This window comes from Drosophila gunungcola, assembly GCF_025200985.1.
Source record: "Drosophila gunungcola strain Sukarami chromosome 2R unlocalized genomic scaffold, Dgunungcola_SK_2 000006F, whole genome shotgun sequence".
NCBI classification, from domain to species: Eukaryota; Metazoa; Arthropoda; class Insecta; order Diptera; family Drosophilidae; genus Drosophila; species Drosophila gunungcola.
In genome coordinates, this window is record NW_026453168.1 from 1,575,049 (window position 1) to 1,599,656 (window position 24,608).

Genomic DNA, 24,608 nt, shown 5'->3' on the forward strand with positions numbered 1-24,608 from the left:
GAAGATTTACTTGTGCAATACTTCTCGTTTTTTAATTGTTAAAATTGCAGGCACTACTGAGAGAGCATGGGTTTTCGCTTCGTTAAATAAATAATTTCATCTATATACATACAAACAAATATTTATATAAAATAAAACTACTCATTGATAACTTAAGCTTGAAATACAATTCATTTTTCCTGCTAATCATAATGGTTTCCTGATTAAACTATTCTTTTTAAATTATTTCTTAGTTTTATTTTTTTGGTAATATGCCAAAAAATATTGGACCTAAATTTTAGTTTTAGGTAATATGAATATTTACTCTCCTAATAATGAGAAAATGTTTCCATAAATAAAACAAAACAAACGAAGCTTTTAGTTTGAGATTGAGCAGGAGACATAATTAATAAAACAAATTTTTAAATGTTCAAACACGCAAAAATATTGATCTTTTAGAATCCTCGATTATTTATTTTATAATTCGTATTTTTGTAAGTTTGAACAAAGTTTTTTAAAAATTGAGTTTTTTAAAAGAGAGGTGCCGTTACATTAAGCAGCGTTGCCACCTGACTTGACGTCAACCTTGCAAATGGTCACTCTAACAGCTGATTCATTATCAACAAAAAAACAATTCGCAACCGGCTTTTCCATTTGCATATATATTTACCTATTTCACTTGCTAAAACCACTCCTCAAACGAAAAATAAACGACCAACTGACCTCCCAAATCCTTCAGCTCTGGCATGAAATGAGTTAACACGCAGCGGTCGAAAGAAAGCGGTAAACAAGGAAAATGTGAGTTTGTTGGCGGGGGTGGAAAAGCGCAGGAAAACGCGGCAATGTTCAAATCGCTTCGGATTTTCCACTCCATTCGAGTGGCAGCCGAGCAGCAGAAAGGACACGCGCCGCGCAACGCTGGGAAATCAAACGCGGGGACCCAAACAAACCATAAATCTCGGCAGTTCACTTGAAGTTGTGTTTGCAATTTTTTCAGCACCATGGACGATTTTGCCAGCATAAAGCCGCACAGTTCGGTGGTCAAGTTGGCCTCCTGCCTAGAGAAGATCTACGCGAAGGTGGTGGAGAGCCGGGAGAAGCAGGTGCCGGAGCACCAGATCAAGGAAATCGAGTTCCTCAAGTCGCAGTGCAAGCACGACCACATGCAGCTCAGCCTGATGAGCTGTCAAACGCTGGTGCGCCTGGTGGACGAGGGCCACCTGGAGGCCAACGGGGTGCAGAACAGCCTGCTCTCCATGCTGGCAAATGCGGGGTGAGGACAACTGACTGGCTATCTGGCCAGAGAACCCGCCCACGACCCACATATGTGGCTCAATTCCGCAGGGGCGCACCTTTGAACTTCCGGAGGGCAGCAGCGGCAGGAGGAGCACTATCGTGCAGGACTATCCGCCTAAGTGGAGCGCAACGATTCCAATTGCGAAATTGCAAACTTGCCCACAGAAGTGCATAAATTACCAACTCAGACTCAGACTCAAACTCAAACTCAAACCATAGTGGACTACCCACTGCAGCCACTTAATTAACGCGCCATTTAACGCTTGCCATCAGGAGAGCGCGCCAAACAATGTTGACCCTCCTTCCGTTCGTCGACACACGCAATCCCTCGCATTTCCGCTGGACGCGTGCCCCAAATTAATTGCCCAGCACTTGGCACGTCATGTAACAAATGTGCAAATGAAATATGACTAGGAGTTAATCCACAATCCCAGTTGTTTGGCATTGACGCGGTTTCCGCTTGGCCGCAATCCGCAATCGTCAATCTTCTGGATCAACGGCGATTATGCCTGGGGCGCCGTAAAAACTATTAGCCATTTCCCGCCACGCAACACGCCACCCACTTGCATATCATGTCCCGCAGCCTTGGCAGGGAAACATTTGATGTATGCAAAGCAACTGAAGTGTCTGGCATTGAACTTGAAATGTTTGCGGAGCGTCGAAGGACGAACAAGCGGTCATGTAATGCCGAAATGAACCTTGATAAGCCACCCAAGTCGCGCTGCAAGTGCAGGCAAAAAGGATTGCATATTAATTGGCCTGCAATTAGAGGCCAATCCTAGTCGTCCGGCTGGCCACCGCGTGAATTGTAATTACCTCGTCAAACGCAAAGCGATTTACTCCACCTCCGCCGTAAGAGAAGCTCCTCCAATCCTTGACTGCTGCTCCGGAAGTGACCGCTAAACGGCTGTTCCAGCCGTTCCACCTTAATTATAGCTTGCCTTGCATTCGACTGCAAAGTGACAATCATTGTTAACCTTTCTTAGATCAGTTTAGAACTTAAAGCTTTATTTCCCCTTAGGCCAATGCACTTTGCCATCATCACAGAGAGCATTTTGGGTCTGCAGCTGCTTAGCCTGAAGCGAAAGACCTCATCCCTTAAGGATCAGGAGGTCTACCAGTGCTCTTATGGCCTGAAGACCCAGCAGCATCCATTAATCTCACTGCTCCAGCACTCCAGTGCCAACATGCACGATGTGGGCAACAAGATCATTGGTATCTGTCAGCACCACGACAAGGGGTAAGTGATGCCCTATCACTGTATCCAACTGTTATGTTCAAGATGTCATCTCAACTACTTCCCTAGCATTCGAGACTACAGTACAGAGTACCTGAGACCCGTGTTCCTCTATGTACTCTGCAATCCTCAAACTCTGCACGACGTTAAACCCATTTGGACTTGCCTGCTAAATTTGAGTGGCAATCAACCGGAGGCGAGAGATCTTATGCAGGAGCTGCTGGCATGGAGCAAGTTCAACAACGCCAGCACTTGCCTGTGCACCAGCATCCTGGTCATCGAGGCCATCGATCACTTCCTGCAGCGCGAGGACCACGCGCAGTCTATCGACTTGGGCATCTATCAGGCATGTCTCATCAAACAGCTTGCTAATTACGGCATCGATCCGCGTCCCAGTCTGCAGTGCCTTCTGCGAGTGCTACATGCCACGCGGGAGCATACAAAGGATCACTACCATGTCCTCTTGGTGCTGCTTGCAGAGGTTTTGCACGTGCTGTCGCCTTTTTACCTGGCGGATCTGCTGCGCATCATCGTTTTCGTAGTGGTGCAGGAGCGCTGTGGCCATGAATACATTCTGAACATGTGTCTGGACGGAATTATTCAGTGGATGTCTCAGACTGCATTCATACCCGCAGAGGGCTTGGCCTTGGCCCACCAGATAGTCCAAAGAGTGTTGGATACAGAAAGATCTGATCAGGAAGGGGAGATAATCACGACCAGGCAATTGAAACCCGCCCATATGCGCAACTACCACGCGGACATAGCGATCGCCTTCGACCTGGCTACTTTGGTGGAGTCCTTCGACGCCTCCGATAACCAAGATGTGTTCGCCTTTGTCGACGCTCTGAATGTCAAGGCAAATACGGCTTTCTGCCAGCGACTGCATCTCTTCTTGCGTGCGCTATTTCTATCGAAAAAGCCGCCAGTAGACTGCTGGTTTAAGATCTACGAGGTAATCCTGCAGATCGTCAAGGTGAACGAGGGCATTGCGTATGATTTCCTTATGACATACATCTTCAAGCTCGCCCACGAAAGCAATCCGGAGCTACAGCTGGAACTGCTAAGAGGATTGGCCACCTTTGCCGTGTCCAAGGTGGGTCTTAAAATGGCTACTATTTAATACTCAGCTTATTTATCTAAAAATATATATTTAAGGATAATGTGCCCATGATACTCAACACGATTAGGAATTTATCCACCGAGAATGGCACATTTTGCGTAGACTTGTATCTGCGTTTATGGCGAGTGGAGACGCGTACTTATCCCTTCCTTCTGAAGCAGATTGCCCAACCACTGCCGGATAACGACAAGCGCTGGGAGCTGCAGATAGCCCGCACCCATGCCATGCGGGAGATCTGTCAGGAAAAGTAGTTCTGAATGAAAATTACTCAACGAACTTAATAATTTATTAATCCTGTTTTGCAGACCAACATTACACGGCTCGGAGTTGCTGCCGCATCTTAGCAACACCCTCAATAACTCCTTCGATGAGCCTGGGGATCTGTCCACCTCCTTGGCCTTGGATGCTATATACGCGCTGTGCGACAGTCACACCGTGAACATTGCTTCCACTTGGCAGGCTCTGGGCAGTAAATTCCGAAGTGAGCAGCGGCCGCAGACGCTCAAATCGCTATACAGGCTGTTTGGATTGGTCCCACTGCTGCAGACTCCAACGCTCGAGTACGAGAAGCTGGCGGACGATGCCCTGGAGCAGCTGTGGCAGGCCATCAGCCGACCGGGCACTGATGCCTCCCAGGTGCGGAACGCCCTGGTTGCCCTCAAAAACTATGAGCCGGGAATTACTCTGAACCTACGACACATTCCAGCACAGTTTCGCTTTGAAATCGTTGGCGGAGGAGTGGGAGTCGGAGTCCAGGGTGGTCGGGAAGTGGTAGACCTGCAACAGGAGACGGTGCCCGGCGAGGTGTGGGTGCAGCTGCTGCAGAAGATACGTCCGGAATGCGGAGATGCCGCTGCGGATCTAATTTCACATCACATTGGCAGTGAAATCGCCGGATTCCGGAGCGGAGTCTACCGTCTGCCCGAGGGCAAACCAGAGCCACGAAAGCTGGTGGGTTTGTTTGCCACCAGTCCAACGCGAGCGGTCACCAGTTATCTGGTGAGTCAAGCGCGCTTTGGCGATTACGTCCCCGAACCGTATGCCGTGACCTTCGCCCTGCGGTCGCTGTCCAAGAAGTTTCCGAAACCCATTCCGCCACTGGACTGGAGCTGCCTCACGAGCTTCTTTCATCTGTCGTTCGATGCGCGGAAATATTGCATCATGATAGCCAAGAACCAGGCCGTAAACTCGGGAACTGCCAAGCGTCTGCTGGAGAACTTCCTGGTCGACTTCGAGCCCAATTGCTTTGAGGAGGATCTCTTGCTGCTATTCTCATTGCTGCCAGAGATTGCCAACAGTGTGAGCCTGCAGATCCTGAAGAATTTTGCCGAAAAGGTGGCCGTTTACTGCTTTAAGGAGTCCCAGCTAAACAACTTCGTCGAGGGTGGGTCTTTATTTATTAAAACCACTTTTCCTTTAACAAGAAATTTTCTAAAATATTTCATTTTTGTTTTAGGATGCTTGTTTGAGAAATTCCTGGAAAGCGTCAAGTATATTTTTACTGGCAAATGCGACATACCCGAAGTGCTGGACGTTTTCACGCTGATTGTAGAGCGCTACATGGACTCCATGAATCTGGATTCAAGGCTCTTCGAACGCTACACCGAAGTGGTGGCCACACTGCATCCGAATGCAATTGATGGGCTGACGACGCCTGCAAATTGGTGGGAGACGCCGGTGGGCAAGCTGAAAAAGGCCACCATCATCCGTTGCTATTTGGTGCTGTACAACGAGAAGCTACCGAATCCTCTAAAGTGGCTCACTCCCATCATCGATGCCTACGAGAAGCGGGCGGAGGAGAGGCCTTTCTTCTATCGCCACCTGTCAGCCACATTGTATGCCTTTGCCAGCGATGAGCACTCGTGCAACTGGGTATCGGAGATGTTCCTGGAGATCCAGATGCTGCTGGCCGAGGCCTCCAACAAGGAGAAGGTGAACAGGGCGCTGTACCTGCTGGACATCTTTATTCTAGCCGTGGATGTGCTTTCGGGCTGTGCCGTCCTGCTGGGCAGCGTGGATGTGGTGGCCACGGATGACAAGCAGCGACTGTCGCTGTTCCCTGAGAGCTTGCAGTACCTGTGCGATCACATCTTCTGGAAGGATCAGGAGGCTAAGGTTCAAACTAAGTCCCATATTATAAAAATCCTTTTAATAATGCTTATATAAACCCTTCCAGATCTACGAATTCCTCTTCAATCTCTACAAGCACACGTCCATGCCGTCTTCCTATGCCGATGTCTTCAGGGAGGCCATCATTTGCTCCCGGAACAAGGCGTATTTTGATAACAAGGGTGTCTGGACCAAATACGTAGGACTGCGTAAATGAACTCGACGACCACTCACCGCATTTAAACCCTCTGCCCACGCCTAAAGTGCACTTCAATGGTTAAACCCAACCGCCTACCGTCAATGTTAGTCAACTTTTGATAGCAAAACGCGTTCATTGTTATTTGTATGTGTTCGAACTTTTCCATACATTAAATGCATTTTTGCGCACAACATTTAAACTTGGCGAGAGCTGCCAGATGGACGAAAAGTGTGGCCATTGATAACTGTCGTACGGCGATAACTTCGGGGGGTTGTAGCTATCGACTTAAACACACCCCTAGTTTGGACAATCGCTTTGCAGAATTATTATTATTTCAGAATAATTACAAAAAAAATGCAAATAAAATAGAAACCACAAGTGCATATCATCCGAAACAACGACGCTCATTAAGTGAGCTTGTGTACCGGTTGCCAAATTTCTATAGAGTGATTCGTGAACGTGTGTTTCTACGCGAGGCAACAGGAAAACCCAATCAAAACGTAAACAATGGACGAAATAAAGCTGGCCAAGGTTAGTTATCAACTTAATCAATGCGATAGGGCTTAAGTTCAGTCAGGGTCATTACACGGCGACCATTATGGAGCACCTGGATGCCGTGGAAGGGTTGTGAGTCATCCGTCTTCGTTTTCTCATTCGAAAATCGATGGAATGGGATGGTCACCTGGGCCGTGGGAAAAGGACCGGCTACTTCCCCCTGCCCCCACTCCCTGGAGAATTACCTTCCAGGTGGCAACAAAACCCAGATTCGAATCTATTAATACTGCCCCAAAACATGCGCAAAATATGCAAAAGTAAATAAGTTTCGACCTCTCTCTCTCTCCTCCCAGTAATTCCAAACCTACTTCCACCCACACAAGCGCACTGTGAGAGCCAATTTTTAACCGTGAAAAGTTTTTTTTACCTAAATTTGCTGGAAAATACCCTCAGCATCTCAAAAGGGATGTTTACAAACTTGCCGTTTGACGTGGCCTATTTAACTAAATTCGGGTTAAGGCTGACAGTACCTTTAAAGTTGAATGTTTCTTATTGGTGGGCCTCTTAAAACCGATTGGTTCTAATGCCAATTCGACTTGGCATTCTCCAGAATCGTTAAGAAGTAATCTCAGAAAAGCAATGTCTGTTTTTAATACCTTGTTGAAGTCCCAAATAATTTATATTTCTGAGTATTTGTAAAATAATACTATTATTCGAAACTAATTTACAAGTTTTTAGCACCTTTAAAAGCAACTAAAAATGAAATGTTTTTGGATTTGGCTTCAGACTTAAAAAGTCCTTTTTTATGTTTATAATTTGTTGCAACCCACTCCTTGAAGGGTATTTAAATGTACCAAACACTCCTTTTCCCTCATTCCTTGATGAGAGAAAATCCCTTCTCGGCGAATTTCCCCAACACAATCCGTAGCCCGCTTTTAAGCGCGCGCATTTCTCGCAGGCATTTGAGTTTTGTTCCAACGCTCGACGGGAGCACTTCGCGCTCTCGTATCGAAACTACTTATAGATGTGTTGGAAAATCACACAAAAAGGCACATAAATTTACAGTGTATATTTCGAGTTTCACGTTCGTGTGGCGGGCGAAAAGTGAAAGTCGGAAATTATTCCACCCACACTCTGCCAAAAATCTATTTGATTTTGCCTGCACACGTTTGCTCTTGACTCAAAATCAATAAACCATCCAATAATGGACTTCACCCGATTTATGAACAAGTTCAACGAGATCGAGCGCCAATTGTCCCCCACCTCGGCCCTCCGCCTGAGTTTCGATAACATTTCGCCGGAGACGGAGGAGCCGCCGGACGGAAACAAGAGGCTGTGGGGCGTGCCCGTGCCGCCCTTCGTCTCCGACAAAGTGGTCTCCTGGATCGAGGAGGAGTTCAACGATGCTCCCGTCTATTACAATGGCAACAGTGTGCTCAAGAAGGTAAACCAAACCCCATTCCCACTGCTTTATGCAAATCACACCGAGAAAATCCTACTAATTTTCCGTTTTACGCATTGCCACCGGCTACTGGCCGGAAAATATGCAAATCACCGTCGAGCGCTTGGGCAACATGTTCGGGGACCCGAAATACGCTCCCTCCCTTCCTAAAAACAATTTCCTATTTGGGTCACATCAAGGGGCACGGAGTGCAGTCCGAGTCTGAGTCCCAGCTATCCTCACTGCATCCGGGCGCCATGTGCGTCACCACAATCAGTCCCCTGGCCACCCACCAAGACTGACAGATTGTTGCATTGTCAGCGGGACACACGAGTCCGGAGCTCGGGCAATTAATGGGATGGGTATTTCATCAAAGTCGCAGATGCAATTGCCACCGAGAGGCAATTTGTACTCGTACATCAAGTATTCGCCACCGTGAGCACCAGGCTGACAGCTGAATGTTGCCCTCGATGTTTACTGTTGGTTTTTAATAAAATCTCCAATTTGGTCACGCTAACTTTAAATACAGTTGTTAAGAGACTAATCATGATTTCGAAAGTCTATCTTTACAATAAGTATGTTTGGAGTCTATCTATCAAACCTATTGGAATGCAAGGTTCTCAAACTTGAATTTCATTTAATTAATATATTAGTAATGCGTTTTTGGCATTCATCCTTAGGACAAGCCATAAATGGCAGTTGCACATTATATAAGCAATTAATCGAGTTTAATTTACGTACATGTATTGTTTGATTTAAATGTTGAAAGGTTAAATTCATTAAGCCAATATTGAAAAAATAATAAAAAGGAAATTTTGTTGTTTTGTTTCTGTAAAAACAAAAATTCGATCGCTAAACATTTTAATTTAGTTAAGTTTAAGATATGAAGGATTAAGTTTGCCGTGGAAGGATGAATACAATATACATTGTAGTTAATAATAAATTGTTAAAAGGGAGAAAATATATTGCGATTAATAATAACAAATGAGGTTTGAATCAACACAAAATTATAAGTTTATGTAACCAGTTTTTAACACAGTACAGACTTCGAGTTCAACTGAATGCATTTTAATAATCGTATCAATTGAAACCTTGCTGAAATATCTATTTTACATATTAAATTGTTGGGAGTTAAATAGCTAGATTTTTTTTTATCTTAAATTCTATCGGTTATATCAAAGCAGCCATAATTTGCATGTTAAATTGAATTGTCTGCCCGCTGGGAGAGAGTAATGAACTCCCACTGGCAACTAACTAACCTTATCTATGCCGGCAATGACCCGGCTCAAACAAAGGCCTCAATCAAAATGACATGAAAGGAAATTAGTCCGATGATGAACAGCTCTCGGGATGTGCAATATGTAAACCTCCTGGGCAATAAAAACTGCCACAGGCAGAACAGAAAAAGGGAACCGAAGGGATGGGCCATCAAAGGAACGAATGTGCTGGTCGCCCGGCAGTTTTATTTAACGACTGAAAACCAACTAACCGCAAGGGGCACTCTGTGCCTATATTTATTTGATGCTTTAATGTTAACATATCGTAAGCTTTGATGAATGTTTGATGAAGTTTTTTCCGCATCAGCCGGAGGATTCGCTAAAAGTTGATTGAAAAACTTTCCATCTCCTTTCGTGTCAATTTTTTTATATCTTATGCAATTTTTTTATCTTATGCAATGTTTTTGTATGAGTGGGATTTCACCGAACTATATGGATTCCACTGACGTCAGCCGGGCACAGCTGAAGTAAAGCACCAGAAATTAAGCTTGCAAACAAAAATTTAAATCAAATTGTTAAATTTCTCTCTTTCTCTTTCTCTTTCTCTTTCTTGTTTATGCAGGTGGAAAATGTGCGGATGATAGATCGCTACAATACCAAAAATCCCACGGTGGGCACCCTCTATCTGACGGCCACCCATCTGATTTTCGTGGAGCCCGACAGCAACAAGGAGACCTGGGTAAGTGGGGCCCCCTGATGACATCATCAATTACTCTAAGACCTAAGACCTAACCCCCCCAAGACCCCAACTTAAAGCCGCCATTCTTTGTGTGCGCTAAGAACTTTTTCAGTTGGAGTAGCGAGTGTTTATTTGCGTGGCCCACAAAGCAGTTAAATGAGTCACCTTTGTTCTTGCAAATAAGTCTCCTTCTTGCGAACGTGCTCAAATGGGTATTTCTTTCGGTTCAGCACCGACCTCGCAGCTGTCAAAAAGCTTAAAACCCCTCCTAAAAAACGAGTGATGTCTGAGGTCCGCTGCATTTCCGCTTTTTCGCCGAGAATAATTCCGAGTATTAGTGCAGAAAAGTTTCCTTTAGCAAGTTCCCAGCATGTTTCTGCGCTTTAAGTTTCAAGTTTACCGAGGAACTTAACTCGCCTTCTGCAATCTGGCATGCACAAACGTAAAGTTTGCATAAGCGTGTTGCACATACGCCCCATTGCACACACACAAATTGTGTTCGTTCAGCTTTTGTGTACATTAATTGCACAGCCAACAGAGGCGAACATATTTCCTTTTTGCAGCGGGAAACAAATTAAATTCACTGTCAGAGGGGTTGCGAAAAAGGCTTAGCGCTCGTCCATTGTGCTGGCCAATGCGATTTGTTAGCCGGCGAGCACGTTGCATTCTTTGTAGAAGTGAAAGAATAAAGTGACAATAAACGTCGTCCTGAATAGTCGAAAAAACCCTGGCTTTGCGCTGGCTTTTAGAGAATATCCCCGGCAAGCTTAAATCCTTTGACACATGCCGTTTTTGCCTGCTCAAATCGCAGCACATGTAAGTGCCACTAAACGCGTTTAATTATGCCATTCGAGTAAGTTACCCACTGCGTATACGTAACGAGGTTGGGCCCGGAAGCAAGCAAGCATTGCATTTTAATTGCCTCGCCAAAATTGTATTAATTATGCACTAGAAACACTCCGCAAAGCAAGTTGGCGCATCCAAGTGCCACAAGTGGCCCAGAGGAACCTACGATCCCATAATCTCGAAAGAGTCGCACTTGTGGGCGCCCCACAAAGTGGTTAATTAAAAGTGAAAACACTTAGGAGCTGAGTAAACCACAGAGAGATATCGATTTTTTGTGCCATTGAAAATTGGTTGCTTAGTTCCTCATAATCCAGCTGCTTCGCCTTGCTGCCCCTCAGTTGCTCAGCATTTTTTTACTGCCCGCCACTGTGGCGCATCAATTATTTAGTGGCGAAAGCAGTTCTGGCCAGGCACGTAGTTGGGATGTCCCGGAAGGGGGAGTACGTTAAGTTCAGTTGGGGTTTTGCGAGTGTTGCTTAAGAACAGCCTTGGGCGAAGTCATGGTCATAAGCTGAGTTTTTGAATGTCTCACTCACAAATGGAAGCAAAATATAAAACTCAATCATCTTAGTAGCTAGAAAGTTAAAACAAGTCGTTCTGGTGTACTATACAATTTTAAAAGCCTCAATAAATTTAAATTTCCTTTTTTCACCTTTTGTAGTTACGTATACTTTTATGTTATTCATTTGAGCATTTGGAATTAGACCAATTAATCTTTTTTAAAGTAAACCTATGGTTAGAAATATAAATAAAACTCTTGACCTATCAAAAAAATGAATGTACATGTATTTTAAAGCTGATGAATTTTTCGAGGTAATCACAAAGAGTTTTTCCTTTTTTTTTATTTTTTTGAGCACTTTGAATATAACAACACGATTAAAGCTAAAAAAAAAATAATCGGAAATAATTTGTTATTAAAAATAAAAGAAAAACAAACTCTTCGTGTTAACTGCTGATTCCTTAATAATTAAGGAATCCTAGAAACGCTTTTTTAAGTAATAAAATTAAACTGATTTTATTATTAAAGGCCTGGTTTATTTGCCAGTGTTTTCCTATAATTGAAGTAATTATATTTTCCATCCATTTTTTGTAGATCCTGCACATGCACGTGGCCAGCATTGAGAAGTTGCCCTTAAGCACAACTGGATCTCCACTGCTCATTCGCTGCAAGACCTTCCTGTCGGTCACATTCGTCATTCCCAAGGACTCCGAGTGCCACGATGTCTACACTTCGCTGCTTAAGCTCTTCCAGCCGGGTAAGAATTCGCAACACAAAAGAAAAGCCAATCTGTTTGCATATTTATAAACTACAATCATTTCCCGGGGGCGCAGTGTCCATCAACAAATTGTATTGCTTCAACTACCAGCCGAACAAGGATGATTTCCCCAAGAACACCGGCTGGGACTACTTCAAGCTGGAGGCCGAGTTCAAGCACATGCTGGTACCCAACGAGGCGTGGACCTTGTGCTCCATGAACGAGAAGTACGAGCTGTGCGACACCTATCCGCGTCAGATTTACGTGCCCAAGGAGGCTACCACGCTGATGCTCATCAGCAGTTCGCGATTCCGCTCAAAGGGCCGACTTCCAGCGCTCACCTATCTGCACAACAACAAGGTAAATTCCACACAATTCAAGTTATACAAGTGCCCAATATAATTTTGCTTGTTTTTTTACTTAGGCCTCCATCTGCCGCTGCAGCCAGCCGCTGTCCGGATTCAGTGCCCGCTGTCTGGAGGATGAGCAAATGCTGGAGGCCATACGCAAGACAAATTCCAACACGGACTACATGTATGTGGTGGACACACGACCGCGGGTGAGTGACGTGGGGAAGTTCCCCCGGGGGCTGGCATATTCAAATAATCCATTTACGCTGCTTGCAGATTAATGCGATGGCCAACAGAGCCGCCGGCAAGGGATACGAGAACGAGGCTTTCTACGAGAACATCAAATTCCACTTTCTCGGCATCGAGAACATCCACGTGCAGCGCGCCAGTCTGCAGAAAGTGCTGGAGGCCTGTGAACAGAAGTCGCCCACGATGGGCGCCTTCCTCAATGCCCTCGAGTCGTCTGGCTGGCTAAAGCACATTCGCTCCATACTGGACACGTCGAGGTGAGAGAATACATGAATTTGTGTTCAGCTAACTATGTAACTATGAGTTGGTTGATGAATTTGGTTAATACTAAACTTTCTACCCTTGCAGCTTCATTGCCAACGCCGTGGACAAGGGTGTTTCGGTGGTGGTCCACTGCTCCGACGGCTGGGATCGAACTGCCCAGGTCTGCTCGCTAGCGCAGCTCATGCTGAACCCCTACTACCGGACCATCAAGGGCTTCCAGGCGCTGATCGAGAAGGATTGGCTGGCTTTCGGACACAAATTCAGCGAACGTTGCGGCCACATCCAGACAGATGCGCGCGAGGTGTCGCCGATCTTCACTCAGTTCCTGGACTGCACCTGGCAGCTAATGTCGCAGCGCAGCGAGTCCTTTGAATTCAACGAGCGCTTCCTGCTCATCCTTCACGACCACGTGCACTCTTGCCAGTTCGGCACCTTTGTGGGCAACTGTGAGAAGGATCGCTTGGATCTGAAGCTGGCCGAGCGTACATTCTCGCTTTGGGGCTTTATGGCCAACCACCTGAACGAGTATATCAACCCGCTGTACAGGCCCAACGTGGACGAGGCAATCAAGGCCAACCTGGCACCGCAGTGCATCAAGTATGGATTCGTTTGAGTCAGCTGGATCTTTTTAATTGAAACGATTGTTCGATAGGTTCTGGCGCGGCATGTACAGCCGCTTTGAGAGCGGCATTCATCCGCGGGAGCCACTGGGTGACCTGCTGCTCGACAGCAAGGAGCACTGCAACTCGTTAGAGGACCATGTGCAGCATCTCACAAAGCGCATAGCCAGCTTCAAGAACTACATCTCCAAGTCGGCCAAGAAGCTGCAGGACGCCACCAGCACCACCGCGAAAGTTAGCAAAGAGGTATCCAGCAACGAAATCAATGATAACAAGTGAGCAGTACATTTCGTGGTAAAATAGGTGCATCATATTAAACTCCATGTTTTACTTCAGATACAACTATGACAAAAAGCTGAGCGAACTGTCGGCTGCCGATGACGATCACCCGCTGAAGGCCAGCAACATGTCCTTTGCCAATCTGTCGCTGAACGCCGAGCAATCGAGTGTGCCGCAGGCGTTGCCCGATGAAATCAACTCCGTGGCCGTGGACTGGAAGCCCATGCGCAATGTGACCACCTGCTCCTGCTCCACGCCCTTCGATCAGTTCAGCAAAAAGGTAACCAAATAAAATCAACTAAAATATGTACAACTTATACATATATACTTTAAAAGACACATTGCTGGCGCTGTGGGGACATCTTCTGCGAGCGCTGCATAGACAAGAATGTGGCACTACCAGGACACGACAGTGGCAAACCGGTGCCCGTGTGCCGAGGGTGCTTCCGACAAATGCAAAAGCAAAGCCCGTAAAAGGTCGTGAGTGGCAGAATCAAAGGAGCAGCAGGGAGTGTGCGATTGGAATGGAAACTCTATTAAATTATATTGTGTGTATTTATTGTTGCATTTGTAGCTGTAGCTGTAGCTGCTTATAGAAGCTCATTCAAGTTGTTGCAAATGGAAATCAAAAGAGTAAAACCAAAACAATCCACTAGCGATTGGCTTCCAGGCATCGTCCTAGTCTATAATAAGTCGGGCACAAAAACCGTATTTTGTTGTTAGAATTTAAAGCGACTAATTTGCCAATCACCCCACACAAAAGAAAGTACAATTAAATGCAAATTACAAATGTAAAATAGGTGTCAGACAACGGGACCGCTCAATAGTAGGATCAATATCAATCGTTTCCGAGAGAAATTCGCCAGACTAAGGATGTACAGACACTTGGGCCTAGCCCTCCTTCGTTTCAGCGGTCCCTGGCATCCAGTATATTCCACTAGCGTTAACTTGCAGGACACCCGTAAATAATGAAAAATACGCAAACTTGTTTATCGATTTGATCAAAGTGTAATAAAAATTATTTATTCAACCACCGCGAGTTTTCACTCAGCGATCGAAGAAGTCTGATTAGTAGCCAATGTCGGGCTTGATGCGCAGAATGACCGGAACACTGGTGCAGGGCAGGATGGCCACTTCGGTGACCACGGCGCTGACCAGCTCCGGGGGCGTAATGTCGTAACTGAGGTTGAGGGGCATCAGCTTGCCCTTGGCCTTCCAATTGCTCAGCTGGCACTTGTCGCCCCGCACCAGCTGATTGGGATCGCTCAGCTCGTTGTAGACGATGGCGTCCGTCTGGAAGCGCTCGCTGAACTTGTGCGTCTCGCAGCAGACGAGCACGGGCACGTTGTGGGCGTTGGCCACCAGGGCCACCTGGGCAGTTCCTGTGCGCGCCATCACGTAGCCGTTGGCCAGCAGAGCGTGGGCTCCGAGCAGCACTTTGGTGGCTTCCGCCATCACATATCCCACGGCATTGATCAGCACATAGGTGCATGGGATGCCGTAGGCGTGCAGGCGACGCAGCATCTCCTGACCCTCGCATCCGGGGCGGGAGTCGACGACAATCACCCGAAAGGCCACCTGCCGTCGCTTGGCCTCCTCGCAGATGAACTGGATGAGCGAGGAGCAGGCAAAGGTCAACAGCACATCGCCATCGGTGATCTTCTCCTGCAGAAAGCCGCTTATCGCTTGGGCTGCCTTGCCGATTTGATTCTCTATGTAAGTGTCGATGAAGTGGCCGAGTAGTTCCTTTAGCTGTTAATGTAATGGTTTCAATTAGAGGTTCATAACCGCCCTTATTTTTGATAAACTTACCTCCGTTTCGGGAACATCCGACGGTAGTTGTGTTAGTTGGTTCTTGAATTGTTTGTAAGCATTGGACACGGACACAGCCAGTGGTCGGCACTTGTGCAGGTGGTCTACGTGGTGCTTCACAGCAGCGTCTAGGCTGCGACCGAACTCCTTCTTGGCGGGCGTCTCAAAGTCGTGGACCACCTGGCGCAGCGCGTGCAGGAAGGCGATGCATCTGGCATTGGACCCGACCACCGTGCGCTTGGCATACTGCACCCCTAAGCGGGCTATGCTCGGATGGACCAGCGGATCGTTGATGAACTGGCTGTCTGCCTTGGCGCAAACCAGGTGATTGAAGAGCTTTACCCGACATTCCCCGTTTGGAGTGCTCGCTGGACATTTGCTGGGTGAGCTGCTGCCGGTGGCTGCTTTGGTGGGAGAGACGCTTTCCCGCTTGGCTTCCTTGGAAGGAGCGGCGGAGGAAGGAGCCTTGCCAGCTGGCTGGCCTTTCTTAACCTGTCCTTGAGCCTTGGCTGCCCGCTGGGCTTCTTGAACGGCCCGTCGTTCTGCCTTGCTGAGAACTGGTTTTTTCTGTAAAAGAGTTAAAATTTAGATCTTGCAGGGTAATTGTAATTCAGTGAGCACTTACCTTTTCGTGGTCCTCTTCTGTGATTGGAAGTGCAGCTTTAGCTGTTCCCGGAGCTTTGTCTCCCACTTTTAGAGCAGCCAACTGTTGTGTGGTGGCCTCCACTTTGGCTCCTGCTCCTTTGCCAGCTTTTTTGGCCGCCTTCCTGACCTCGCGTTCAGCTTTGATCATCTCCCGAGACATTTCCCCCGTCTCCGCCTCCTTGCCATTGGCCAGCAGTGCTGGAGCTGTCTTTGGAGCCAGTGAATTCGCTTTCTCCTGGGCCTTGGTGGTGGTGGTGGTCGTCAGCTTGGTGGTTATGGTCGTCTGCTCCACTTCGGTGATAATTTTGGTGGCCGGAGTTGCTGGAGTGGCTGGAGCCGATGGCTTATTCTGTTTCTTGGCCTGCTTGGCCAGCTTTTTCGCCTCCCGCTCGGCCATTATTTGATCTCGCGGCTTCTCCGTGGCCCCTGCATCCTGATTTTCGGGCATTGCACTGGCAGAATCGGTGGTTGAGGTCTCCGGGGTAGTTAGGTTGCTATCTTCCAGGCGATTTCGTTTGTTACGCGGTCTATTGCGTTGCCTTTGCTTCTTGTGCTTGGTCTTCAAGATCTGGGCGTCAGTCTGGGAATTAGTAATAACATTAGTACTTGACTTAGCAACATGTAAGATCATCACACTATATAATCCAATTCAAAATCGAATGGGGAGCCATGCAGAATTGAAAGCTGAAATTTAGGCTACTTAATACATGGTACTTAAGTTATTTGGACTTAGTTGAGTGAGGCTAACTACCTGTAGCAACTGTTCGCTAGTTAAAACCATTTTGAAAGCTTGAAAAGAGAGAGACAAGGCAATTTAAGAGGAAAAAGGACTTGAAAGGTTAAAGGTTCCGACTTCTCTAGTGGTGTAATTAATATCCAGGCTGAATCTTGAGGTGTTTAGTAAGCATAAGGTTCGGCTTAAATAGTTCACAATTTAACATATATTAATGCACTACTTACCTTACTATTTATACTATAATTTAAAATAAATTGAAAGTTTTGCTCACGATGGCAAAAATCTAGCAGCTGATAGTGCTGCGAATGAATCGATAACAGTTTCGATAGCCAGTGGTAAACACATGGCCAGCGTTGCCAGAATTTCCAATGCACAGCTGTCATTTTTAGAGCTTGCTGGAGCAACCAAGTTGGCATTCCCATAGCTGTCTTTTATTTGTGAGGTTCGTATGTTCGCCCGTCTCGGCTGAAAATTACATAATTTTTGCATAAATCGAAATCTTTTAAATTGGCTCGCTGCAGCTACGAAATCCACGACTACAATGGCCGACAAAGCTGCTGCTGAGAAACCCGCCGGACGCCCCATGCGCTACCCGTACACCTTCTCGGCGAAGATTGCCCAGTTCCCCATCAAGCATTACATCAAGAACCAGTGGATCTGGCGCTACTACTTCATTGCAGCCGTCGCCTGCGTGCCCGTTTTCTACAAGATCAGCAAATTGGGTGCGTTTCAGCCGGACAACTCACTTGACATCCCGATTAATGGTTTATTTCTGCCCCATTTCAGCCAACTCGCCCGAAAACAAGAAGGCATGGGCCGAATCCCAGGCCAAGGAGCATGCCGAGCACCACTAGATGTCCAGTAAATTAGTCTTAACTGTTGCATCAACATTTCAGAGCGGTTTGTGTTGAGTTTAACGTGAAATCGGCGAATAAATGATTTGAAAACGGACTTAGAATGCATTTTTATTGTAGAATACCCACAAAATACTGACCGAATGTGGTCTTGATACGGTCTCACTATGCGGCTATGACACGACATTTTAATTTCTCTTTCACTAGTCTGTTTTTCAAAATTTGATTTGTTTTAACCACAACCGCATTTGTTCAGACATACCACCTGCGAGATTTTGAAACCTGATACGAATTGTGAATTGATCGTCTTTATTAAAACCAAAGAGTATTGACGATTAAGACAGTTTCAAGTCCCTAATCTTTGAAAATTGCACAAAAACAAATAATTTTTACACTATATATAATCAGTAATAATTCTTTTTTGCATTACAAACATTTAGGAAAAATTATTAAACCCTCAGCAAGACTAATATATATACATAAGCAACTGTAGACAGTCCAAACTTTTAATACGAATATTATTTGCTTAAAAGGCATTAACTAAATAATTTCAAAACAATCAAATAGAAAATTAGGTTTTTCCATGACATACATCGAACATTAACATCACATTTAATTTAAAGCTAATACTTTTTACAACACATTTCTTGACTCCGAAGCTAAGATCATGGCAGTCTCTGAAAAGAAAAAAAGCAAACGATTTTATATAGTATTAACTATTTATTCATTAACATTCGTTTAAACTGAATCAAAAATGTGGTTTCAATAAATATCAACTCATCAGATCCTTTAGTTCCTTCATTCTCTTCAAGATGCCGGGGTCGATGAACTGGACGACGTCGAAGCTGGTTTCCCGCACGTCCGCCTCGTTGTTCCACCTGCCCATTTCGCTACAGGTAGCCCACTCCCTGGTTGCATTATCGTACTGTATGCGGAATTGGCCGAATTTCGGGGCCACATCCATGAAGACATGTAAAACCCGTGCCCGGAGATCTGCGGTGACGTCTTTGTGCGCTGGCCAGCGGCATTTGTAGGTGAACTCCCCCAAATCGCAGAGCACCTGCTGCAAGTCAGCTCGCAACGTGGGTGACAGGTGGGGGAAGAGGCTCCCGAGCAGCGGACCCCGCAAGTTGCACAGTCTGTCGTCGATCCTAGCCAGTGCATTCTGGTAGGTCGCGCCCTCTAGGTATCCTTCAATGCGATACTTTATTATTTGCTCAACAGTGAGCGAGCTGAAGAAGCTGAAGCGCACCAGTTCGCGAAATATAATGCTGCTTTGAAGGCGGGGCGGAACGACAACGGGCTTCGAGCCAGGAACTATAACAGAGACAGTATCAACTTGTTCTTTAATTACCTTGCGGGTGTTGACATTCGTGGAATTTAGCAGCGCATTGAGATCAGGGCAATCCAGAAGTGTGTTGCCAGCGGCAAAGTCCTGCGAGGGCGTGATCTCGGGCTCTGCTGGCCGAGGACCGGGAGGTTGGTTCGCTCCAGATTCGACTCGCACCACTACACCCATCGGCAGCGGTTGGAACTGGTGCCTCAGCTGCGGAACGTTTTCTTTGATCAGTCTAATTCGCTTGCTGGGCACTGCTTTGCTGGCGGCCTGTCGCTTTCCCAGAATCGCAGTGTCCTGATGCTTCGACGGTTCTGGAGGCGCAGGAGCTGTAATTTCTTCCACTTTCTCCTCTGTCGGTTTGGCGATTGCAAAGCAGGAGAAACTCGGTCCTTGATTTTGGCTGGAATCCAAGTCAATTATTTGTTCCTCCGACGTAATAGTCTCCCATTGGCAATCATTGCTGTTCAAAGTTCCTCGTTGGTTGTTTAGGAATTTGGGTTCCTTTTTAATCGGCGGTATTGGCGTTGGATCATTTTGAGTTTCTGGCACATGTAATTCCTTGTCCACAAGCGCGATTTCCTGGGACATTAGTGGATCGGCAGCAGTTTGTGTCAATTGGGAATCATGACTCACATTTGCCACGTCCACAAAGTTTGTTGTGTTAAGCTGAGTGGGTGGACAACTCTGTTCTTCTGCAAGAGAAGTAATCATTATCCAAACAATTTGTACAGTTTAGATCAAGAACTTACCTGGAACCGTGTCTGAACTTGAGGCGATGGACACTATCTCTGCTGGGCTGTTTTCACCTCGACTTTTCACACAACAAAGTTGCTCTGGAAATAAAAACATTAATTTTCGAATCCTACAGGGATCATTACAAATAGCAAAAAGGCTCACTTAATGAAGTTCCAACAAGATCAGGCTCCACTCCTTCGATTGCGGCATGAAGTGCCTCATCTGTGAGATGAGGTACTTTTGGTATCCACTGATTATATGTCCAACAGGCTGCATATAAATTATCCCTCTCTTGAAACAACTGCACAACATCATCAATTGTCTTGCCAGTGTGCAGGGTGTACTCCTCTTCAACTATTTTGTCGAAATCTGAGTATAGACCTAGTTCCCAAGGACTAACAATCTTTGGCGATAAATGACCCAGCTCCAGCTTATCTACCTGCACTCCTTTGGTGTGGAGCAGTTGCTTTAAATAGGGTAATTTGACGCATAGATTTATTGGCCAGTTGCCAAGGGTCACGACGTGTTGAAAACAAAGTTGCAAATCTACATCGCTTTCATACAAGCCCTCGCCGTCGTGGATGCTCGTGTAGTCGAGGAATTCCTCAAGACTTAGTTGGTAGAGGATGCGCCAAATAGATCTCATCAGGCCTTGGCTTGTGCAGATCAAATACTTCAGATTGTGATCCTATTTGGAGTAGTAAAAGGATAAGCTTTGATTTGCATAGCTTATTTGAATGCTAACTTACCCAGCTGCTTTCGGCGAAAAACATTTCCATTGCTCGCTCGAGAAGGATTTGTTTATCGCTTCTCTGTAATGAAGCATCTCCAGGATTTTCACCTGTTGTGTCTTTCATTTGTTCTTTTGAAATTGTTGCCGATACTTCCTCATTTCCAGAACTATTGTTTGATGAGCTTTTTGGGGTGCTTGTTGAACTTTCCGCTTTATTGGACGAATCAGTCTCTGTCTGTTCTTTCCCTGTTTCCGCTTCATTTTTGTTGGTAACACTAGCTGAGTTTTTTAAGCTTGATTTGTCAGCTTCAGCCACCTTTGAACTTTTCTCCAAATCTTTATCTTGAAGAATTTCCGTTGCTTGGGTTGTGGCGACTTCTTTAACGCCATATTGATTTGAAATTGACTGCGATTCATGTTCTTTTGATAGGGCTGCGACCAATGATGCAGAATGATTATTTCTAGCATGGGCCTCTGAATGTAAACTTTCTTCTCGAGCTAAACAGTTGCCTAAATATCGACTTCGCTTAGAAACGTGTTTAAAAAATTGTAGCCTCTGCCTGCTGAACAAATACATATACATTTATTAGCTTTACAAAAAAGGAACTTAAGCCAATTAGGTAACTTTACTCACCAAGCTAGTTCTTGTTCCCTAACTGCATAGAATTCGTCCGAACGTTGCGAGGGTTCTCTGGAAAGTGACGCTTCTGCAATTGGATTTGGCGCACTGTCTTCAACAGCTTCAGTCTGTGACGGGGGTTGAGAAATGGGCACCGCAACTTCCAATAATTTTTGCGGAACTTTGAAGGCGCAGCACTAAAGTTGAAATTAAACCGTTGTCGAATTTGACTTCAACATAAAAGGAGAGGTAATATCGACGGAACAGGGGGACACAAGTTCGACCGTTCCCAAGAATAACCTTTTGCTGCTCAGGGCTTTTTTTCTTGTAAGTATCACTTATCAACTCTACAATAATTTCGTCATAGTTGATAGCATAAAAGAAGGCTCGGAATGACACAGGAAACAGATAAAGGGTGTTATTTATCGTGATTTCAGTAAGGTCGAAAGCCTTATTTCCTGCAGCGGCCATTATCGCTTTGGCCTCTATCATGTTGGGTTTTGTATCTTGGCTGCTGAAATTAAAGATAATTTATAATAAAATCTGCCAAAGATCTGCACTAGCTATAACCTACTTTTCATTGCGGATATCCTTGGCGACAATTTTCTTAAGCCTCGGAATGGCAAACTGCGCTTGGCAGTTTGAACCTTGACGACTGTCCTCAACTGGTTTTTCGGTGGTAACATTAACAATACAGCAGTCTGGTTGTGTTTCATGTCCCTCTTGATCTTTCGGCGGAAAATTAAGCAACTTCTTTTTCAGCTTGGCGGGACATGGCTTAAACCGGCAAACGAACTTTTCTCGCATCCCCGAGGAGGCATAAAAACCTTTGTAATAGTCCATCATACACTTCTCCTCGGTTTTCCCCCTATGCTCATCGCATAGTTTCATTTTGTGAACAATGTGCTCGAAATTGCTCACATAACGTTTGAAAAGATCGAAGGAAATTGGATGTTGAACTGCTTGCTTTCCTGGAACGCAGTCCTGGCTGTCGGAATGCGTTCTTGGTACGGTCTCTTTCAGAACTTTAGAATCTCCAGTGGCGCTCTCGGGAGTCTTGACCCGACCTGGCGAGGACATAGTTAACTGGGTTAAGCTTACAATCTGTCCGTCGGCAGCATCTTTGCAGGAATTGGATAGGGACTCCCCAGCTGGTTTCTCAAGACACTCCACAGTTTGGCAATCCGGGTTTTTCGCATTGCCCTCATGTTTCGTTGGAAAACTAAGCAACTTCTTTTTCAGCTTGGCTGGACATGGCCTTAGTCGGCAAACAAACTTTTCCCGCATCTCTGGTGCAGTGTAAAATCCTTTGTAATAGTCCCTCATACACGTCTCCTCGGTTTTTCCTTTATGCTCATCGCTTAGCTTCATTTCCTGAACAATATCCTCGAAATTGCACACATACCGTTTGAAGAGATAGAAGGAAATCGGATATTGAACAGCTGGTACGGTCTTTAGCTGTCCTTTAGGATCTCCAGCGGCAATCTCGGGAGCCTTCGCCTTGTAATGCACCCGTCCTGGCGAGGACATAGTTGACTGGGGCACGCTTTGAATCTCTCCGTGGGCAGCCTTCTGGCAGGAATTCGGTTGAGACTCTTCACCCGGTTTCTCAGCGGTACAATCCACAATCTGGCCTTCTGGTTTTTCCACTTCCGCCTCTTTATGTTTCGGTGGAAAACTCAACAGTTTCTTTTGCATCTTTGCGGGACATGGCTTAAATTGGCAAACAAACTTTTCTCGCATCGCCGGTACAGTGTAAAAACAATTGTAGTAGTCCCAAATACAATTCTCATCAGTTTTTCCTTTATGCTCATCGCATAGCTGCATTTTGTGAACAATTTCCTCGAGATTAATCACTTGCCGTTTGAAGAGGTCGAAGGAAACCGGATAGTTAACACCTGGTTTATTCGGAATGCCGTCCTGCCCTTTCTGACCTTCGGATTCTTTTGTAGCGCAGTCGGTAGTCTTGGGCCTAGACATCTTTCGTACCTGCGAAGACGTAGTTGGCTCATTAAGGCTTAGACTCTGTTCGTCAGCAGCTTCCTTGCTGGAAAGGGCATTACTTAAAGATATTAAAAGGAAAAGTTAGTGAAAGACATTAATTAGTAATAAGCATATACTGCTTACTTGTTGTTATTGGTATCCTCCACCAGACAATTGGCTGATATTTTTTTATGCGGCCTGCCAAACTCGAGCAACTTTGACAAAGAAGTCGCCGGCTCATCCTTAAAGAAGTTTTTTTCGGATCGCTTCTCTGGAAACATGTAAAAGCGGTTGTAGAACTTTCGAAGGGTACGTAGTCGTAATGCATCATCGAACATAAAGTCTAGGCATTGTTCCCTGGTCTTGGCTATCTTCAAAAAAACCTCCCTTTGGTTCAAGCTCTCCAGGAATGTTTCAAAGGATACCGGAAAGAGAAATGGGCCCCATCTGCAATGAGACCAAAGTTGGTAAGCCGTAACGCTTGAAAAGGATGCCACTCACCTGTCCACTTCGACTATCACACCTTGGGGTTGTGATGCTGCTTCCGCCTTGTTTTCAGCTTCCTCATCTACAGACATATCTTCAGTCCCTGCTTCCTTAAGTAATTTATCGAGAATGTGACGGGAACAGGAACTAGGACGGTTTTCTAATTTGAAAGGATATCTACTTCGAGCGGTGGGATCCCTGAAGAACGCTTTGTACAACCAGCGGGTACACTGCTCGACTGTCTTATCGCCGCCATCCTGTGCTTGCACGTCTAGTGCAATGTCGTTAAGGTTGACGATTAGCTTCTGGAATTCTTTATAAGTAACAGGAAAAGACATATTTGCATTGTATTTAATTTTAGATATCTTTAAAGATTGCAGACGCGTGAAAACCGCCAAAAACAATACGATGTTAAAATTCAGAGCCACTAACAGTGTGACCGTAAACGAATTGTTTAAAAACGCCAGCTATATTATTTTGTATATTGTAAACCTACTATACAATAAAATTGTAGCCCATACACACTAGCACACGTTTTTTACGGAAAACTTTTGTAAATTATGTTTTTTAAAAAAATATATAATATATATAATTTGTTATTGCAGCAGAAATATACCGAAATTGGGTCATCGTTGCGAGTAGTAAGCTGTTAATTCTGCTGTGATTCAGTATTCTTGATTTTTTTGGAGATGGATTTGCATCATGGCCAAGTCTGCGGTTTTAAGGGAAATTCCTTTGAATGTAAATAAACAAATGTCAGTTCGATAATATGAAAGAATAGGATGGTTTTATATTCCATTTGACCAGCGGACGAACAGCTGGACTAACTAGTTAGCGCAAAAACACTCATATTTATGGGCAAATCCATCAGCGATAAATGGATAAGATGGTCATCATATCAGTGAATCATTAACAGAGAAAAACTTTCCAATGTCAAAATTACTTTTTGCGTTAATAGCTTTTTCGCTGC

At 45.4% G+C, this 24,608-nt stretch overlaps 5 protein-coding genes across 7 annotated transcripts; 3 read left to right on the forward strand and 2 right to left on the reverse strand.

Moving 5' to 3' along the window:
* Window positions 1-600: 600 nt before the first annotated feature.
* LOC128255149 (focadhesin) lies at window positions 601-6,139 on the forward strand. The gene is made up of 8 exons (XM_052984690.1): window positions 601-777; window positions 977-1,252; window positions 2,297-2,515; window positions 2,582-3,605; window positions 3,668-3,879; window positions 3,938-5,016; window positions 5,089-5,747; window positions 5,809-6,139. The coding sequence occupies exons 2-8, from the start codon at window positions 981-983 to the stop codon at window positions 5,956-5,958; spliced, it is 3,615 nt and encodes a 1,204-aa protein (XP_052840650.1). The 5' UTR covers window positions 601-777; window positions 977-980; the 3' UTR covers window positions 5,959-6,139.
* Window positions 6,140-6,220: 81 nt separating this feature from the next.
* LOC128255150 (myotubularin-related protein 6) lies at window positions 6,221-14,727 on the forward strand. Of its 2 annotated transcripts, none has more exons than XM_052984693.1 (10): window positions 6,221-6,471; window positions 9,716-9,832; window positions 11,772-11,934; window positions 12,011-12,294; window positions 12,359-12,493; window positions 12,561-12,790; window positions 12,882-13,394; window positions 13,450-13,692; window positions 13,754-13,976; window positions 14,033-14,727. In XM_052984693.1, exons 1-10 carry the CDS (start codon window positions 6,448-6,450, stop codon window positions 14,168-14,170), a joined length of 2,070 nt encoding a protein of 689 aa, XP_052840653.1. In that variant the 5' UTR covers window positions 6,221-6,447; the 3' UTR covers window positions 14,171-14,727. The 2 variants fall into 2 exon arrangements, with proteins under 2 accessions (XP_052840653.1, XP_052840652.1); XM_052984692.1 differs by lacking the exon at window positions 6,221-6,471 and adding an exon at window positions 7,400-7,879.
* Window positions 14,682-17,272, reverse strand: LOC128255151 (translation initiation factor eIF-2B subunit delta). Of its 2 annotated transcripts, XM_052984695.1 has the most exons (5): window positions 17,114-17,199; window positions 16,905-16,942; window positions 16,134-16,733; window positions 15,509-16,075; window positions 14,682-15,448 (listed from the first exon to the last, which is right to left on the reverse strand). In XM_052984695.1, the coding sequence occupies exons 2-5, from the start codon at window positions 16,932-16,934 to the stop codon at window positions 14,765-14,767; spliced, it is 1,881 nt and encodes a 626-aa protein (XP_052840655.1). In that variant the 5' UTR covers window positions 16,935-16,942; window positions 17,114-17,199; the 3' UTR covers window positions 14,682-14,764. The 2 variants fall into 2 exon arrangements, with proteins under 2 accessions (XP_052840655.1, XP_052840654.1); XM_052984694.1 differs by lacking the exon at window positions 16,905-16,942 and having other exon boundaries at window positions 17,114-17,272.
* Window positions 17,213-17,840, forward strand: LOC128255152 (uncharacterized). Its single transcript, XM_052984696.1, has 3 exons — window positions 17,213-17,331; window positions 17,411-17,611; window positions 17,676-17,840. The coding sequence occupies exons 2-3, from the start codon at window positions 17,431-17,433 to the stop codon at window positions 17,741-17,743; spliced, it is 249 nt and encodes an 82-aa protein (XP_052840656.1). The 5' UTR covers window positions 17,213-17,331; window positions 17,411-17,430; the 3' UTR covers window positions 17,744-17,840.
* Window positions 17,841-18,034: 194 nt separating this feature from the next.
* LOC128254962 (protein telomere ends associated) lies at window positions 18,035-24,216 on the reverse strand. The gene is made up of 8 exons (XM_052984358.1): window positions 23,654-24,216; window positions 23,297-23,599; window positions 21,744-23,231; window positions 21,305-21,683; window positions 20,567-21,106; window positions 19,980-20,505; window positions 19,832-19,915; window positions 18,035-19,774 (listed from the first exon to the last, which is right to left on the reverse strand). The coding sequence occupies exons 1-8, from the start codon at window positions 23,974-23,976 to the stop codon at window positions 18,516-18,518; spliced, it is 4,902 nt and encodes a 1,633-aa protein (XP_052840318.1). The 5' UTR covers window positions 23,977-24,216; the 3' UTR covers window positions 18,035-18,515.
* Window positions 24,217-24,608: the final 392 nt, after the last annotated feature.